The 19806-nt window shown below is 37.2% G+C and overlaps 1 protein-coding gene across 4 annotated transcripts in view; it reads right to left on the bottom strand.

Annotated features, from left to right (window-relative positions):
* The window catches only part of LOC109106478 (protein PTHB1-like), a 114116-nt gene that overhangs the window by 45268 nt on the left and 49042 nt on the right, over positions 1–19806 (bottom strand). For all 4 annotated transcript variants that reach the window (XM_042740326.1, XM_042740330.1, XM_042740329.1 and 1 more), the window contains one exon: positions 8302–8484. In XM_042740326.1, the coding sequence (XP_042596260.1) occupies positions 8302–8484 (183 nt within the window). The remainder of the gene's footprint in view (positions 1–8301; positions 8485–19806) is intronic.

The raw sequence follows: 19806 nt of genomic DNA, 5'->3' as shown, positions 1-19806 counted from the left end.
TAAAAAGGAATAAGAGGAACCATTTAGTCTTTGTGAAGTTTAGGAAGCTATTAACTCCCTTGCTAAGGGGAAAGCTACAGGTCCAGATGGGTATAGCGTGGAATTCTACAAAGCAAACGCTTCTGTATTGGCCCCTCTGCTACTTTGTATGTTAAATCATTCTATTGAGTTGGAAAAGTTCCCTGATTCTTAATATGAAGCATATGTGTGTCTTTTGAGGAAAAAAAGATAGAGATGATACTGTGCCCGCAAATTATAGACCAATAAGTCTTCTTAATTGTGATCAGAAGGTGATTGCTAAGATTTTGACTATTCGTTTAAACAAACATATAGACTCACTAATTCATTCCGACCAAATGGGTTTCATTCCAGGGAGGTTCACCTTTTGTAATTCATGGCGCCTATTAAACATTTTGTATAATAATCAGTCCAAAAAATCTAAGGCAGCAATCCTCTCCCTAGATGCAGAGAGAGCCTTTGTCCAAATTGAATGGAGCTATATGTTCTCTGTGTTAGGGTTAGAAAATATTATGCGGTTGATTAAAATGCTCTATTTGGTTCCTAAATCAGCAATTCTTACAAATTCGCTTTTTGACCTAGCCTAGCCTTACGTACCCATTTTGAGATCCGAGGTATGCCTTGGCTAAGTTGAAGTTGTCCTTGTATGCAGATGATTCAGTATTATTTTTTAAAAGACCCTTCCACCGCCGTGCCATGTCTAATGGAAATACTTAACATCTTTGGCTCTTTGGTCAACTGGGAGAAAAGTGTGTTTATGCCTCTGAGAGATGGTTTAGATGTTCCATTTTTGAGTTTTCTGCCCATTCAAATTGTGGATAACTGTAACGATGGAGGCGACAATGGAGTGGGGATCCAATAGCCGGCTTTATTATAAGAATGTGGTCGAAACAGGCAGGGTCAAACATCAGCAAAAAAATAACATCCAAGGCAATGGCAAAAGAGTAATCCATGGAACAGGCGAAGGTAAAGGCAGGTAGCAAACAATGTCACATTTCATGTCACATTTTTTCTGGTTGGTCAGTAAACGTGGGTCATAACTGCAAACACATGATCATGCTGAATTTCTGACACTGCCAAGATTATCGTAGGCTATCTTTGGTCGCAAGACTGTGACAATGGCTGTCTTTGAACCTCTCTCACTGTACGATTAGGAGCCACGATCACAGAAATCATCAATATTGTTTCACAAAGCCCATCTTTCGTCTGGGACAGCCGAAAATCGTGCAGTGTGTCTCGGGCTTTAGACAGGGCAAAACTAGGAAACTTGGAAAACATCCAAACATTCAATCACCTATGATGAGGTGATGAAAGACAGGTGACTGCAATTGATGACGAGTCCGGGCAATGGATTATGGGAAATGGAGTCCGGGGTGAAGTGGCAAGAGTTTGGAATTGAGTGCCCTCTAGCGAAGCTCACGGAAACTCCAGCTAGAGACCATGACAATAACCATTTTACCTATCTGGGCTAATTATCCTGAAAATTTTAAAAAAAAATTATAGGCTTAACTTCTTAGAGGCTATCAATAAATTGAAATTATCCATTGATAAATGGAGGTTCTTCCATTATCGCTAATAGGTTGAATTAATGACATAAAGATGGTTATTTTGTTATTTTAGTAACTTTTTCAAAATTTACCCATATTTTTGCCTAAATATTTTTTCAACTGCTAGATTCTGTGATCCTCCCTTTCATTTGGGGATATAAAATGCATAGAATTCCAAAAGCACACTTGCAGAATCCCAAGGAACTGGGAGGGCTAGCACTGCCCACTTTCCGTCAATACTATTGGGCGGCTAACATGATTGCGATGATGTTTTGGCGTGAGCATGATCAAATGTCCGCTGACCAGTTAGACATACTGTATATCCCAAATGGTTTTATATGGAGGCCCGTTCAGTAGGTAACAGCTTGTTACCTGCGATCTTGTGATCAAAATCTATATCGCTGCGAAAGATTCAATGTAAGAATGTTATTGCTCTTAATACTATTACAATTTTAAATCAAATAAAGATGGTGTTAATGATTGAACATCCCTTCATCTATCTACCTATCTGTAATAATCATGATTTTTTTTTACCTGGACAACTTGATAAAGTGTTTACATCTTGGAGGGACAAAGGACTTAGTTTAGTTAAAGATTTCTATTATCTATAAAAGATTTTGAATATCTATATAAAACTTTTGATCTCTCACAGTCACACTTTTTTCACTACCTACAGGTGCGTCATTTTATTAGCACTCCTTTCCTCAGCTTCAGAAATTACCTTTAGATCATGACATACTCAGGCTTTTGAGACAGTTGCCATTGGAGAAACATTTGGTTTCCAAATTCATATCTATGTTTGTCTCTCACTCTTCAATCTCTACAGTGCACCTTAAAGATGCTTGGGAGAGGGATTTAGGAAAGGATATATAGGCTTCTACTTGGCAGGAGGGGTTGAGATGAATTCACTCTTGCTTTATTAATGTAAAACTACAATTTATACAATTTAAAGTGATGCTCAGATTACATGATACTAAAGCTAAATTTAATAGGTTGTACCCTTCTATCTCTCATTTGTGTGGTAGATGTAAAAGTGCTGACGGAACACACAGTCATATATTCTGGTCCTGTCCGCAGCTATCTGAATTTTTGAAAAATATTTTCAGGCTTTACTCTCAGAGATTAATCTGAGATTAATATTGATGCTGATTTAGATATTTATTTGGATATTCAGACCAGGCTTTAACTTGGCCGCAATCTCAACAACTCTCCCTCATGTTTGGCATGGTGCTGGCCAAAAGAGTGATTTTGATGAAGTTTTTTTTTAATGGTTAGCTGAAATGGTTTCCTCAAGCTTGAAAGGCTATGTTTTTCTAGAGCAGGCAGATTAAAGATGTTTGACAAAATTTGGGGCCCCTTTCTTAGGTCTATATTTTAAAGATGTCCTTGCTATGCAGCTAATGTGCTACGTGTCATTCGATTTAGTTTTTCCTCTGTTTTTGCTTCTTCTTTTCCCTTTTTCATTTCCTTGGTCCGGCTGAGGTTCTTCTGATGGTGATGTTAGCTTCATGAATATTTGGTGCATGTTCGGGTTTGGGGGGAGGGGAGAAAGGTAGTATGGGGTAACCATTTTGGCTATATTATATTAGTATACATATATAGTATGTTATGGAGTGTTACGTTTTTTAAAAAAAGAAAAAAGTTTTACAAAAAAAGTACTTAAAAAAAAAAGAAACCCATGGCACATTGTACTGAGCGGCAACCTTCCGGTCTCTCTCGTGAAACCAACACTGAAGTGACTAAAACTGCAATTCATCGACTGGCTGCTAGAGGCTGGCTCCAAAAGGAAGTCAGTCCCATAGACTCCCCATGACAGGTGGATCGCCACTGCTGTCACCACTGTCGAGCTAGGTGGGCGTGGTTTCAGCAACCAGCTCCCGCCTCTTTGCCCATTTTCGATTAAATGGGAGTGACATGCGGTGACCCGCTGCCAAGATGGAGCCGTCCCGCTCCGCCCACTTTGAGCTTCAAAAACGCTCTTTGGAAATCTACGGGTGACATCACGGACACCATGTCCATGTTTTTATACAATCCATGCATTGTACACAGACAATGCATGCTATTTTCCAAGTCAATCGGATATACATCACCTGTCTAAATAAAGTCTGTGCGTCTGTCAATCCATGTCCCTTTACCCGTATTAAAAAGTAAACATGGCCAAATAACTTGTTGTGTATGGAAGCAGATTGGTCTCAAATATAATTCACGCAAAAAACATGATTCACACATGCGTAGACAATTTCACATGCATGAAACCTAATTCACGTACACACAAAAAAAATTGAAACGTGCGTGAAAAAAAAAATATATTCACAAAAAGCAATTCACATGCGCAAAATAAAATTATATATTCATAAAATACATTTCACAAATGCAAAACACAATTCGTAGATATACAACTGTGCACAAAAACCTTTGAATGTTTAAAATGTACGAGTGTCTGAATGTACAAATCGTCATTTACTACGAATCCACTCGGATTTGTGTGTGTGTGTTTTTGAGACTTTTCCTGGCAGAGCTCTCTTCCCCACGTGGGTCTGTCGTACTCTTTAGCCAATCAGATGCGAGCTTACCATTCAACCAATCATATCATAAGCCACTGAGAGTGCATTCAGAAGCTCGCAGGCAATCGGGGAGACGTCAAGAGAGAAGCCCATAGAAGCCCTGGCGTTACATTTTAAAATACTATACAAAATAATTAATCAGAATACTAACTCCTGCTCACTCACGCCAAAGAACTCCCCGCTCAAGCTCGCCGTCTCTGCAAGATTAACGATGGCAGTTTGCACGCACAGCTACTAGAAGATTTACATCTGTCAGACAGGTTGCTGACGTCATCAAGCTTAGTTTGAGTCTGCGCGTCAGAAATGAAAGTGCTAAAAAACGCTAAAAATAGGCTTCACTTGTCTCAGTTGAGTTCCAATTGGGTCGCTGTGTCCATTTATTTTACTGTCTATGGGATTACTGATGTAAAGGCTTAATTTCCGTTCTAATTAATCCATATTGCGCAAAAGGTGCGCAGAATCATGCTCCTTGAATGCACTCTCAGTGGCTTATGATATGATTGGTTGAATGGTAAGCTCGCATCTGATTGGCTAAAGAGTACGACAGACCCACGTGGGAAGAGAGCTCTGCCAGGAAAGTCTCAAAAACACACACACACAAATCCGAGTGGACTCGTAATAAATGACGATTTGTACATTCAGACACTCGTACATTTTAAACATTCAAAGGTTTTTGTGCACAGTTGTATATCTACGAATTGTGTTTTGCATTTGTGAAATGTATTTTATGAATATATAATTTTATTTTGCGCATGTGAATTGCTTTTTGTGAATATATTTTTTTTTTCACACACGTGAATTTTTTTTTGTGTGTACGTGAATTAGGTTTCATGCATGTGAAATTGTCTACGCATGTGTGAATCGTGTTTTTTGCGTGAATTATATTTGAGACTAATCTGCTTCCATAGTTGTGCTCGGTGCTAGCTGTTAGCCCCTCATAGTTGCAATCTTTGAAATGGCGCACAAAACCCTTGTTAGTGAATTCAGTTTGAGTAGTTTATCCTTTCTCAGTTATTCCCCTTTTGTCTGCAAAAGAGCACTTTGAAAATGGCATTTAGTAGATCGGCAACAAGATCTGGTGTAGGCGCCGGTGACTGCGGCTGTCATTTTCTTTTTGTTTAATTTCATTTTCATACCTTGGAAATTTCAAACTAAATGCTGGGGTGCAGCGTTGCCAAATTGGACTACTTTAACACTGTTACCGCGGGTTGTTTTTCATGTCTGCTGGTTGAAGCAACCTCAATAACGTGATATTTAGCCCCTGGAATGTGTATTTTACCAGGGGAAACCCGCCAAAAATGTGTATTTTACCTCTGAAATGCAATTTTTAACGGGGAACCCCCTCAAAACGCGATTTGATGGGTTTTGTTGAGAAAACCTGGCAACCCTGGCTGGTGGTAGCACTGGGCAGGTCATTAGACCCAGAGGGCATGCAGTCATTGAACGTCAAAATTTGATTGGCTGATGATTCTGTCACTAATGCTCGTTACAAATCAGATGCAACGTCTTTGAACAAAAAGAAAGCACTATCTGTAGTGCTGGCCGCAGACTTTTTTTTTATGTAGGATATTCCAGTTCAGCCTCAACGAAACTAATCATAGGCCATTGCGTGGACATTACACAAATGAAAATGAAACCTAAATAATAAATAATATATAAAAATAATAAAAACATTTGGTTTTTGTTGGCCCCCTTCATGATTTCTTTTTTTTTTTTGCATGTTTGTCACACGTTTCAGCTCATCAAACAAATTTAAATATTAGTCAAAGATAACACAAGTAAACACAACATGCAGTTTTTAAATGAAGGTTTTTATTATTAAGGGAAAACAAAATCCAAAACTACATGGCCCTGTGTGAAGAAGTGTTTGCCCCCCTGTTAAAACTGTGGTTTATCACACCTGAGTTCAATTTCTCTAGCCACACCTAGGCCTGATTACTGCCACATCAGTTCGCAATCAAGAAATCTCTCAAATAGGACCTGCCTGACAAAGTAAAGTAGACCTAAAGATCCTCAAAAGATAGACATCATGCCGAGATCCAAAGAAATTTAGAAAAAAAATGAGAAAGAAAGTAATTGAGATCTATCAGTCTGGAAAGGGTTATAAAGCCATTTCTAAAGCTTTGGGACTCCAGCGAACCAGAGTAAAAGCCATTATTCACAAATGGCAAAAACATGGAACAGTGGAGAACCATCCCATGAGTGGCCGGCTGACCAAAATTACTCCAAGAGCACAGCGACGACTCATTCAAAAGACCTTACAACAACATCCAAAGAACTGCAGGCCTCACTTGCCTCAGTTAAGGTCAGTGTTCATGACTCCACCATAAAAAAGAGACTGGTCAAAAATGGTCTGCATGGCAGAGTTTCAAGACTTTTTGGAAGGTGTATGTCCCATTATGCCTGGAGTAAAAGTAACACCGTATTTCATAAAAAGAACATCATACCAACGGTAAAATATGGTAGTGGTAGGTTGATGGTCTGGGTCTGTTTTGCTGCTTCAGGACCTGGAAGACTTGCTGTGATAAATGGAACCATGAATTCTGCTGTTTACCAAAAAATCCTGAAGGAGAATGTCTGGCCATCTGTTCGTGACCTCAAGCTGAAGCGAACTTGGGTTCTGCAGCAGGACAATGATCCAAAACACACCAGCACACCTCTGAATGACTGAAGAAAAATAAAATGAAGACTTTGCAGTGGCCTAGTCAAAGTCCTGACCTGAATCCTATTGAGATGCTGTGGCATGACCTTAAAAAGGCGGTTCATGCTCGAAAACCCTTCAATGTGGCTGAATTACAACAATTCTGCATAGATGAGTGGACCAAAATTCCTCCACAGCCCTGTAGCAGACTCATTGCAAGTTATCGCAAACGCTTGATTGCAGTTGTTGCTGCTAAGGGTGGCCCAACCAGTTATTAGGTTTAGGGGCAAATACTTCTCACAGGGCAATGTAGATTTGGATCTTTTTTCCATTAATAATAAAAACCTTAATTTAAAAATTGCATGTTGTGTTCACTTGTGTTATCTTTTACTAATATTTAAATTTGTTTGATAATCTGAAATATTAAAGTGTGACAAACATGCAAAAAAATAAGAAATCAGGAAGGGGCCCAACAATTTTTCACACCACTGTATATATATATATAGCTTCTCCATTCTTCTTGTATCCTATCTATTTGTTTTCTTTTTATCTATTATACAATTAAAATGCAAAAAAAGCCTCTAACACTAGCTTGCTCTATTCTTTTTCTATTCTAGCTGTTTCCTTTTTATTTATTACATAATAATAATTTAAAAAAAAATTGCTACGCATTTCCCATTATGTGTGTAGAAATGTTTGTATATAAATCCCTCATTATCTGGTGTGTTTGTGTGTGTGTGTGTGTGTGTGTGTGTTACATATATAAATAAAATTATGAAGCATGACAGATTAGAGATGCTTATCTGTTTTACCTGCTATTACAAGCTATCAATACCTTTCATAAGTGGTGAGGACTCAAGTTCAAACATAAAACAGTACTAGCACATCTTTTCTATCACGTGTGTCCACAGCACAAATTCATTTACAAATATTCTGATATCAGGAACAACACAATGCTACTGGAGTCTGTTTTCACCATATCAGAAGACACATCCTACATTACTGGAGCCTTTGAAAGTGAGATAAAGCACTGAAAGAATTCCACTGGCTGAGAGAGACAATTTTGCTTTAAAGAAACAAGCTGTAAGCAAGGGAAGAGAAGCTTGACTCCATCAGGGTGACACTCATGTATCTGTGCACATTCATGTATGGTTTTCTCAATATTTATGTGTTTTTGCTGTGTTTTTTATTCTAATATTTATATTTTATTGTATTTCAGTTTCAAAATGTTATTTTATTGAATTTCAATTAACAAATTAAATTAAATGCATTACAAATTTAAAAGCTGAAAAACACTGAAGGGAAGAAAGTTGGAGAAAATTGTGTGGAGTAAAATGTGTAATGGGGTCACTGTAATGCTAACTGTGTGTTTATGTGACACATTTGTATTACAGCTTTTTGTGCTTCAACACCCATGTCACCCAACACCTGGAAACAGATTCTCAGGTCAGCCAGACACAGGATGCTAATTCAAGGGGGTGTCTAATGTCAAAGGCTAGGTTTGTGTGTGTGTGTGTGTGTGTTCTCTCACAAGTTGCGGTGTGTCCTGCAGCAGCGGTAGGAGCGTGGCTTCCAGGATGGCAGTCTGCTCTGAGCCGAGCCCTTGCCACAGAGACAACAGCAGGATGAGGAGGTGAGTGGCACTCTGCAAACGTGTAAAAGCTTGGATCAAACGCTCCCGGTTGTCTTCTGCTGCATCTGCTAATGCTATAACCTGATACAGAGACAGACAGACAGAAAGAGAGAGTCTCAAACTAACTGCACAGATGTCCTATCTTTACAAACTTCACAAATAACATCTTACAAAAAAATCTATATATAAAATAAACAAATTATATTTAGCAAAAAGAAAATTAAGCTTATTTTTAGGGCTTTTAAGATGAATTGCAGTATTATTTTGATGACAATTAGAGTATGTACATTATGCTTCACCTCCTATCTTTAATAAAAAAGAGTTTGCAAGAGTTTCTTTGAAATCGCCTTCCTTCTCAGAGGTAATTCTCATTAGATTATCATTATTGTAGCAGTATTTAGCACTATTTAGAAGTCACGAGAATGAGAATGTGCAATCATCATAAAAATAATGTCACAATGGAAAGACTTTACTGTCTTAATGCAAAAACAAACAAACAAAAAATCTTTAGATTGTGGAGATAAATATGTCCTAGATATAGTCTGTAAATTTCATTCAAGATGTCTCTTGTCATGAGCAAATTAAGCAAATCTTGGTTGAGGGTAGAGTTAACCATTAATGTTTCGCTTAAAAGTTGGTTTGCCTTTCTATCTTTTTTTTAATACAGTTCAATGAAAAGTGGGATATGAGAGGCTGTTGAAAGAGAGAAATTAGCAAAGATAAAAAGAACAAGGCCAAAGGGGGAAAAAATTACAAGAAACTGCTCCACAACATAAACGACAGCAAATCAGTGAAAAAATAGCCCATCATTGAGAGCACAACACACCTGTAAAGTCAATTATATTTCGCCTGAAACCACAAGGCACAGAGCACAAAAAACCCACTGAAACAGTGTCTGAGAGAAACATCTGCTATTAAAGATCACTGTGTATTGATAAAAAGGTCTCAACGGCCAATATAAATAGACCTTCAGTGAAGGAGCTTTTGTGAGTGAGAGTACAAGAGTTGATTGATGCCAGCTGAGCAAAAACAAAAGCACATTTAAGAACTACACAAAGAAGAGAAAGTCCAGAATAGGTAAAACACCCTTGAGAAAAGATGTAAGGCAGCTCTTGAACTTGCTCAGTGAAGAACAGTATATTCAAATACTGAGTTTTGGCTGAATGTATTTAGTCACACTATGTGCCTCAGGAAGAGAATAATACAAACTTGCTTTTCTCTTTATCTAAGTACCTTATTCAAAGAAGAAATGTAAAAAAAAAAAAAAATTAGAAACAGGAAGTGGGTTTTCATTATGTACAATGTTAAGTATCACTTAAGATGAGTTAGATTAGAAACCACTATCTTGAAGAGCTAAAATTTGCTGTTGGTTAGAAAAGAACAGACATGAAACAGCTGGCAGACCGTTAGACCCATCAGTGTGGTCACCACTTACCCATGGACACATTCTACAAAAATTATATACTCTAAAAATACCCTAAACCATTTTGAAATATAACATTTCAAGCCCAAAACAAACCCCAGCCAATGCCAAAGACAGGCAAGAAAATACTTTATTCCCCGAGGGAAGCAGCCAAATATGGAGAGACAGAAATATCTGTGTAGTCAGAGTAAACTGATTTTTTTAATATATATATAGTTCTTTGTGGGATGTCAGTAGTCAGTGGTCCTTTTCACACCTTCAGAAGAACGAGAGCTGTTGAAATACAGCACTTTGCTGAATCTGTCATCATCAGACTTGAGTTCCAAAATAAAATAAAATTCTAGAAAAAGCATAAGCAACATGGTCTGGAGTCATGGAGCCCATTTGCCTGATAGTGGTGAAGAGCAGGGGCATCATGCAGCTTTGAGAGGCCACAAGTCAAAGCCACTTTGGTGTACTGGGCAAGACAAGATATGTCAAAAGGAGGATAAAAACTATTTTTGAAAAGAGCACAATGCCTTTTCATTGTGTGTAAATCAACTGGAGCTACCAAATTTAGACTTATGATTACTGACACTATAATGAAAAACCACAATAATGCATAATTAATTTTCAAAGAAAGATTTTGTTTGTTTGTTTGTTAGTTTGTTTTTTTAAAGTTGGCTCTAAAATCTCAAAGGGGTATGTGCCCCTCTGTTTGAATGGACGTGGGATCTTTAGCATAACTTTCCATGGGTGAAACTCACACAATCTTAAGAATGTCATGATTTTGCATGTGATCAATATTTACATTATTAACATAAACATTATTATTCCATGAATAATTTTGATTAAAAGTGTATTGAACCCCAAAAATATCGTAAAATAACTACTTTTCAAGATTAAAAAAAGATTTGTTTGCACAGTGGCATCATTTTCATGACAAATTGGGGAATTTAGTACTTTTGTCATGAATATAGTGGGATTTTATACAAATGACACATACCAACAGCTGAAATGAAATGAATCACTGAGACTTGATTTTATATTTCAAACACTACCCACAATGAAAACCATGAAGCAATTTTTTTAGGATTTTTCGATAAACAGAAGAAAACAATTATAAAAAGATCTATTTTATAACCATGCATTGCAAATGTCTTTACTATTACTTTAGATCAATTTAAAGCAGGGGTCGGCAACCTACGGCACGCTTGCCAGCAGTGGCACGCAGAGGGGTAATCGCTGGCATGGAGCAATAGGGAAAACTGCATACTGATGTAATAACTACTCATAGTCACACAACCTGTTAGGAGCTATAAATACTATTAAAGTGTGCGAATGCTAGTCTACGGATGCGTGTGACCGCTGCACATACTAGGCGCTTCAGATCAAAGCCTCAGCGGTCTAACAGTGCTCGTCAATGTCAAAATGCCTGAGATGGCCAATCAAATCAAAGTAGGCAGGGTTTACTGTTCACAGAAGCAGAGCGCGAAGCGTCAGTTTAACATTAAAGAGAACGAGGTAAGATGAAGCTGCAAATCATTTAATATAAGTTAAATGACCAACAGCTATATCAAGTGATGCAAACTACTCAGAGAGAGAGAGAGAGAGAGAGAGATGTAAATTGTCTGTGTCTGTGTCTCTCTCTACAAACAATGTAGCTGAGTTTAGTAACTTAAAAAACAGCGATTTTAACCCTCCTCATTGCTGAGAAATGTAGCAATTCAGTATCGATTTATAAAAGTCACATGGAAGCGCTGACAAGTTTATGAACTTCTGAATGTTTCTTTTTGCACAGCACGAACTCAGATCTCTGTGTGCAAGTGGTGTGTGTGTGTGTGTGTGTGTGTGTGCATCAGTTAAAGCAGTGCATTAATGTAGAACGGTGATTAAATGGTTTGAACGGTTTTAATGCATTGGCCAAAAGTTAAATTTTTTTTAAAAAAAATGAAAAAAAAAATGAAAAAATCCTCAGAAATAGGCCTATTGTTTATTTAATCATGTAATAAAAAATGTTTATGTACAGAATGCATATTGGGGGGTTGGCACAGTGGTTAACCAGAAAAATTTAAAATGGCACACCATGCCGAAAAGGTGGCCGACCCCTGATTTAAAGCATCCTTGCTGAATAAAATGATTAATTTCTTTTAACACACACACACACACACACACACACACACACACACACACACACACACACACACTAGTGTACAAATATAAGGAAGTTTTGTGGACCCAATTTTAGTGGCTGAATAAAGGGTTTAAGAGCTCAACCTGCCGTATCTAATAAATAATATCTGTAAATAATTTATTAACCAAAAGTAGGTATAAAACCTATCATTTAGATTTTTTTTTTTTTTTACAAAATGAAACAATCAAAAAATGTTGTATTAAAAAAATATGCTATAGCTGGTTACTGAATATATGTGTGTGTGTGTGTATGTGTGTGTCTGTGTGTGTGTGTGTGTAAGAATGGCTCCTGTGTGAAAGGAAAGCTGGGAGGTTGATGAAAATGAGATATGCATCTGTACCAGCAAGCGATCCTAGACAGTTACCATTGTTGTTTTTAGTCATGGCGCAGAGATTACATTGAGATGGATAAAGACATGCTGGCAAAGACAATTCTTGTTTATAAACTCGTCCACTGAAGAGAGTTAAGTAAGACTAAGGGTATGATAGTATCTGGCAACCCATAGAGACAACTAAGATGCCTTATCAGCTGGCTCAGATCTGATAAATATGCCACTCCATGTCTCTTGTGTTCTGTCTTCCTGGGAAAATTGTTCATTATCCACCTTTTCCCTCACTTCTTCATGGGTAAAACCACTGCCGTGAGAGAGACTTCCTGTAGGATGCTCCACACTTCCATTTAGTCAACAATAATCCAGACAACTTTTAGGCAGAAAACTGAAGAAATCATCTGCGTAGCTGATAAGAACAGTTTTAATACATTTCTCATTGTAAAGCTGCTGAAATGAAATGCTGTAACTTTCTGTCCACAAATATGTCTCAAATGTGCGCTTAATAAGCAATTCAAAGTCAGAGCAGCTGGAAATTGTTTATTGTGAACCAAACTGCTCAAAACACTTTATGAGTTGCATATTCACTTTGAAACAATGCATTTCAACGAATTAGGAACAGACAAATGTTGCTTCTTGCAGGTTTTGCAACACCTTAAAAGTGAAATGGTGGTGCTAAGTGGTGCTAAAAAAGTGTTTTTTGTCAAACAGATAAACATAAATCTGGAAATGCTTTATTATTGTTGTTGATGTATGTATTATGGTATTTTGGAAACTGAAAAATCTAATGCATTTGGACCATAAAATACCAACTACACTAAACCCTACCTTAAACCTAACCAATAGGGTTAACAAAAGCAAAGGTGAGATAAAAACTGTTTTACTTTGAACTATTTTAGCTTGACTCGTGTTTCATCGGACTCAGGTGCTGAAGTGCAACGATGTGCCAGGTGAGCTACCAAGCAAGTTTACTACATCAGCAAACCCATGCTTACATATGAAACTAGTTACAAAATAAATACAATTAGTTACAAATAAATAAATAAATAAATGCTGCGTGAACAGAAAACACCACAGTTTCATGGTTTGACTTAATGAGTTCTTGAGTACCCCAGGGCTCTGCTCTGGGACCCTTCCTATTCCACCATAACATGACAGGCTTGCAGTGTGATATTTGACCCTTTTTGTACTAAAATTCAATGCCTTTTATAGTTGTTTTATTCACTCGTTTTAGGCAGATAGATTTGTGCACACACACAGCCATGCAACATTTATGATTGAGGATACTCTTTCATGGTTCATACCAAAACAGATAAAGGAGATCTTAACTGGTCTCAATGCCATAAAAAAACCTGCCACCACATAACGGAGTATGTAGGTAAAGGCAGTGGCATGAAAAACTAAACAATAAAATTTGGAATTAAGTACTTCAACTTATTCAACTTTTAGCAAGCAATTGAAGAAAGAAGACCAGCATTTGGGCAAGATTTCAGGGATAGATGGCACGGTTGTTTGTGTATTCATGGCTAGGTTACTCACGGTTCCATATATAGAAGCCATGAGTCTAAAAAAACAGCCCTTTAATTACTGTGAGCTTTCTCTAGTCATTTCAGCAGACACAATCCAACAGTCTATAATCAACAGTTAAACCTCACCTCCCAGGCAGAAACCAGCCCACCTCCATACACTGACCCCCCTGAAGTAATGACAACCTGTCATTTATACTCACGAATATAAAACCAGGAGAAAGATGAACTATATGCAGGCTGTGGACAAAATAATGGAAACATGGGAGCTGAATGAAGAAAGAGTTCATGAAAACGTTACTGTTATTGCAATACTTTACAATTACAATAACAACTGAAAATGCAGCTGCAAAGATTTGTTGCATAAAATTTATAGTTAATTATTTGCTTTCATCAGCGATAAACAAATTATGACTGTTAAGACAATATGTTTGAGTTTTCAATGCAACTTGAGGCAACAAGTTCTCAAGTTATCAAATAGCTAGATATTATAATGCTGGTACATCAGTCAGATATACCTCAAGACTAGTCAGTGTGTTTGGAAATTACAGCCAGTCAATCCGAAAAAGTAAGAAGTCTCCACATTAGTTCTTTGTTCACATTATTTATGTATCAACAATCATTGGGTCAAACATTTAAACCAACCCAGCTGGGTAAAAAAAAAAAAAAAATAGCACTTTTTTATTTGTAGTGCAGATTCAGTGCAACAAAGAACAAACAACAATTATTATTCTCTGTCTTAACTCTGTCACATACAAGCAGCAAATAGAAAGTGAAAGATAAATCAATTGTTCCCATGAAGGTTTGGCTTTACGCAGAGATGAAGATAAATTGTTGTGTACTCTGCACAGTGTGCATTTGTTTTTTGTTTTTGTTTTTTGGCTCAGAAGTCAAACAACTGCTTGGAGAGGAGATAACACAAGCTTTTAAGTAAGAATCAACAGAAGCCAAAGACAATGGGGTTTTGATTTTGGGTTTAGATTCAGCCTGAAGAATTCTGCTCTCTTCTACTTTTAAGTTAAAGATCAAGAGCACATTAAATTAATATTTTTGTTTTTTATGAAAGTAATTTGATGGTCATTTGTTTTGAGTAGCCTTCATGCACTCCATGCATGATCTGTAGCCACTAATGGTATCCAATTGACCGATATTAACATACTGCACCATAAAATACCAGTCCAGAACCAAGTGCTGACTAAATTCATTATTCAAGTACTGCCTGACAGGTGTCTCACAGGTTGCTCCTTCAGAGCACAACATGGTCAAAAAATGCTGAAAATAGCTTTCTCTTTTTTTCTTCTTGGTCATTCATTCAAAATATTTTTCTTAAAAAAAAAATTAACCTTTAAAGCTTTTTTTGACTTAATAATTATTTTTATTTTTTTAAGATTGTCATTAAAAAAAAAGTATACATGCATCAGCACTTAACCCCTCTTCATATAGAACATTATATGCTCAGGTATATTTCACATTTTCTTAACCAAAAGAAAACAGAATAATTTCATTATCTTCTATACTGTATGCATAAGAAAATGTAAGTTTTATTCCTAGTTGAATGACTCCTAAATAAACTATACTAGTCTCAATGTCGTATACCACACATCTTTTAAATACCACGCTTGGAGCAATATCATAATGAAATGTTTGACAAGCAGAGCCTCCTTAAGTGCACATTCAAAAGCCAACATTATCTCTCTGAATAATACACCATGTCTTTTCATTTATTGGTGTCTTCTCACTAGCTGGATTTCCATCCAATGTTGGGAATTTAACTTATGCGCAAAATTGGAATACCGCACAAAACATTTGCGAACAAGCACCGTTTCCAGCCAACGAGTCAAAGAGAACAAAATCGTCACGTCCTGATAAACTGGCTCTATACATCACTAAGAAAAGTAGTAGAAGCTACTGAATATAATAATTTTCACATATAATAAATTACTTGCACCTCAGAACGAGCAGACGAAACACAATGAATGCGGTTATTGCTTTCGAAGGTGGATGCTGCTATTTGGGAACGCAGTCGTTTAACAGTTCTGGGAGGCAATTATACAGAAATACTTTGATGACAAACTTTGCTCGGGCATTCCCGAATGACTATAACAACATTTTAGATGCTGTGGAATGAGATAAGTCCGCTGGTTAGTTAGGATTTACCGTCCCATAGCGCAGTCACATGACTTTTTTGATGCATTTGGGGGTATTTATTCGCGAAATGCATTTCCATCTCCCATTATTCACATTAACCCTTTTTCACACAAGTAAAAAAACCACCTCATGCGATTAACGCATTTTTATTCGAAATTCAGCGTTTCCATCACTCAATTCTGATGCGATACTTTAAAATGCACATAAAAGCAGGGTGATGGAAACCCAGCTATTGACCAATGTCCACTTCAGACACTTACAGAACTTTAGAAACAGCCATATTTAAAGGTCTGACAATTTGAACATCAGCCACTAAGAGCAGATTCACTGACTTTTACTGGCTTGTATCAGAAGATAAAAGAAATTGTGCAGGCAGGACAATTGAGCAGTGATAGCAATAAAATCGAAGCAACAGGTCCCTGTCTCACAGCCCACTAGATGTTGTTCACTATTATCCACAGTAACTCCCACAAACAATTTGAGTAAAAAGTAATTTCCCCAAGTCACCCTGACAACACAGAAATACATTTTTACTGGCACCTTGCTAGATGCAAGTGCACTTCCTGAGACAAAATGTGAAAGTGACCGTGTACAGAGCCCACTGAAAAAACTGAGGTGCATAAATGCCTGCTCTGCTTTCCCAGCACCTCCTGTTAGAGGACTGAAAATCTGGCAGCCACTCAAGCGTTCTGCTAACTGCTTCGACCCAAACCGGAGCCTTGCTTAATGGCGAATAAAACCAAAATCCCAAGCAGCTGTCATGACTGACTGTGTGCCAAAGGCTACAGGTGGTCCTACTGAACGCCTCCCACACAGTCAAGAGTATACATTTCACACTGAGCTAATATGTGAGAGTAAAATAAACTAAATAAAAATGCACTGAATTTTCATTTCGTGCCGACTTTATAGGCAGCAGCTTATCAGCACAATCTGCAACACCTGTTATTCTTCTCACTTTATTGGTTTGCTCTCTATTTATTGTCCTTCTGTCTTGTGCCAGATTGTTGTTTGTCTTTGTGCTTGCACCATTTCACCCTATTGCCCCGTTTTTTCCTGACAATCAGTTTTCTGGTTCTTGTTGGTTTTCTGGTTTCTGCCAGTTCCTTTTACTTAGCCCACTCAACTGGGCTTCAATTCAGCTCCTTTCTGATTCAGTCCGCCTTGTCTGCCAGCCCACACTCTTAAAAATAAAGAAGCTTAAAAGGTTCTTCACAGCGATGCCATAGAAGAATCAGTTTTGGTTCACAAATAACCATTCAGTCAAAGGTTCTTTGAAGAACCATCTCTTTCTTTACTTTTTAAGAATCTTTTGTGATACAAAGAAGTTCTTCAGATGTTAAAGGTTTTTTATGGAACCATTTAGACAAAATGTTCTTCTTTGGCATCATGAAGCACCTTTATTTTTAAGAGTGCATACTGGCCCCTGGCTTTGACCTACCCTGACTCTGCTTCCTGCCTTTCCCACCTACTATCATCTGTGTTACTCCGATCACTGCTCTGCCTGACCACAATCCTACCTTGACCCTGTCCCGCTATGTCTGCATCCACCTGCTGAACTTTCCTGGCCCCTATAATATTTTCACTTCTCCATTTGGATTTTCTTTGTTGGTGTCAATAAAGCCCTTATCAAATGAAGTCAGGTCCACACTGGGTACACATAGAAATGCTTGTGATAAGGCTAAGGTCACAGAATCAAAGACAGCACAGTACAATCACAAACAGCACAAGCATATAGGATATGTAAACAAAGCAATCTTGGTAACACTTTATTTTTCTAATCCACTTTAGACATTCTACAACCTATAAGTAACTTTGTAACCAGTCATTAGAGTATGACCAGTCTGTCTGCTGAATGTGTGGTACTGTATGACTTTATTTTGATGGTCACCCAACAGTCTTTCTCCTTACTTTAAGTAACTTAGCAAGAGCATGTCAACTTAGTCCACTAACCCTAACCTAATACTCCAATGAGAGTTAGTTGGCATGCAGTTGCAAAGTTACTTATAGTTAGTAAAATGTCTGAAGTGGATTATCAAAATAAAGTGCAACAATCTAAAATAAAATACAAATTAAGTGTATGGCATAAATTCCTCCCCTATGTTTTCAAGTATACCACACAGACTTGTTGTTTTGTTATCCATTATATCTATTTTATGTATATTACTCAACACTTTAACCCCATCAGACATTTTCACACATGAACAAATGGAATACAGAGCCATATCACGCTCCTGCTCATGTAATGATGTTCATTTAATTTCTGCCTCATTTGAGCTGAGACTGAAAGACAAATTTACTCATGGCTCAAACCTGCGCCAAAAGCGTCAACAGCAGTGTTTTGTTTACTAGAGAACTGCTGGGACAAGATTAGTCTGATTCACAAACACATAATAATAAGTCAATTTTAAGAACTGGTCATATATCATTATTGTTTAGTTTGTAGCGTGCCGTGCAGTAAAAAGTATGCTTTAAAATTAATAATGTAAAAGTTTCCAACATGAAGACAGTATAAATACTAGAAAAAATATGGAGTGAAAGTACTGTCCACCTCTGAATCAATGTAATTAATAGCTAACAATCAAACGCTCACATGCAGAATGAAACACAAATGAGAATGCACCTGTATGTATTTTCAGTAGCTCCCCCACAGAGACTGGCTGCCTTTGGGCAAACACCTGTGATGCAAAGCATCTGTGTGTGTGTGGTGTGAAACCTTTAAAGGAAAGCACTGTCTTCTGAAGACAACCTGAACTACACTTGACTTTTTGTAGACTGCTTAATTCTTAAACATTTTACACATATTATGCAAGGCTTGAATGTTCTATGTCAGAGTGCACTTGTAGCTATGCAAACCTGATTTCACACACTGTATCATTTGTAAATTTGTCAGAACACAATTCAAAAGTGTGCAGCACATTCTCAGCCTTTCCACAAGGGGTGCTATAACAATTATTAGCACAACTTTCTTCTTGTATTAGAAGCTTATTCAGTCAGGTCAATTATTGTAATATCAGAGTAGTTTCTTTTAAAGTTATATGGGGGTGGATGATATGACTAAATCTTATAAATGCAGTTTCTGTATGCTTCAGGTGTGTATTAGACCATGTGTGTACTGCAGCTTAAGAACTCTTTTTAATATCAAGCATGTCCTGCACTGTATTTTCTTATTCAGGCATTATTTCTTTAATGCTTTAAGTTGTCAAAAACTATGCGACTATATTTACATACAGTGTTTTACGCAAAAAAATACAAACTCACACTGCTCAGCCTGTTATGGCTAGCAACCTGAATAACAACAAATCTGGTGCAGATACCCAGACATTTGAAGGTAACTCTATCGCTCCCTATGGAACTGCATTTGTGGCTGTGTATACAGACTTCCACCCACAAATTATCACCTGTTCACACCAAGGATGATAACTATAATAATAAATGCTCTAATTCTAATACAATAGGGATGTTCACACAACAACTATAATAATAACGTCACAGTGTAATAATATCGGTTGATTCACTTTCAGAACTATTTTTTTTTTCCCAGCTGTTGAACTATAAAAACATTGAGCTTGAGAATTTAAAGCATCAGACGACATACCTGCAGCACATCCTTATAATAAACAGAATGATATCTTGTGTTGTTTAGGATACTAATTTAGTTATCGTTATCCTTCTTAGTGGGCCTTTAGACTTGGAACACATTTCTGTACTGAATTTGATAAAGAAAACAAAACAAAACAAAATAAATCAAGAAATTTTTATTTAATGATTATGATATGTTTTGGGAGTCACACAAAGAATTGGGCTA

Source organism: Cyprinus carpio, chromosome B16 (assembly GCF_018340385.1).
Source record: "Cyprinus carpio isolate SPL01 chromosome B16, ASM1834038v1, whole genome shotgun sequence".
Classification (NCBI taxonomy): domain Eukaryota; kingdom Metazoa; phylum Chordata; class Actinopteri; order Cypriniformes; family Cyprinidae; genus Cyprinus; species Cyprinus carpio.
This window is presented reverse-complemented; position numbering and strand designations above follow the sequence as displayed.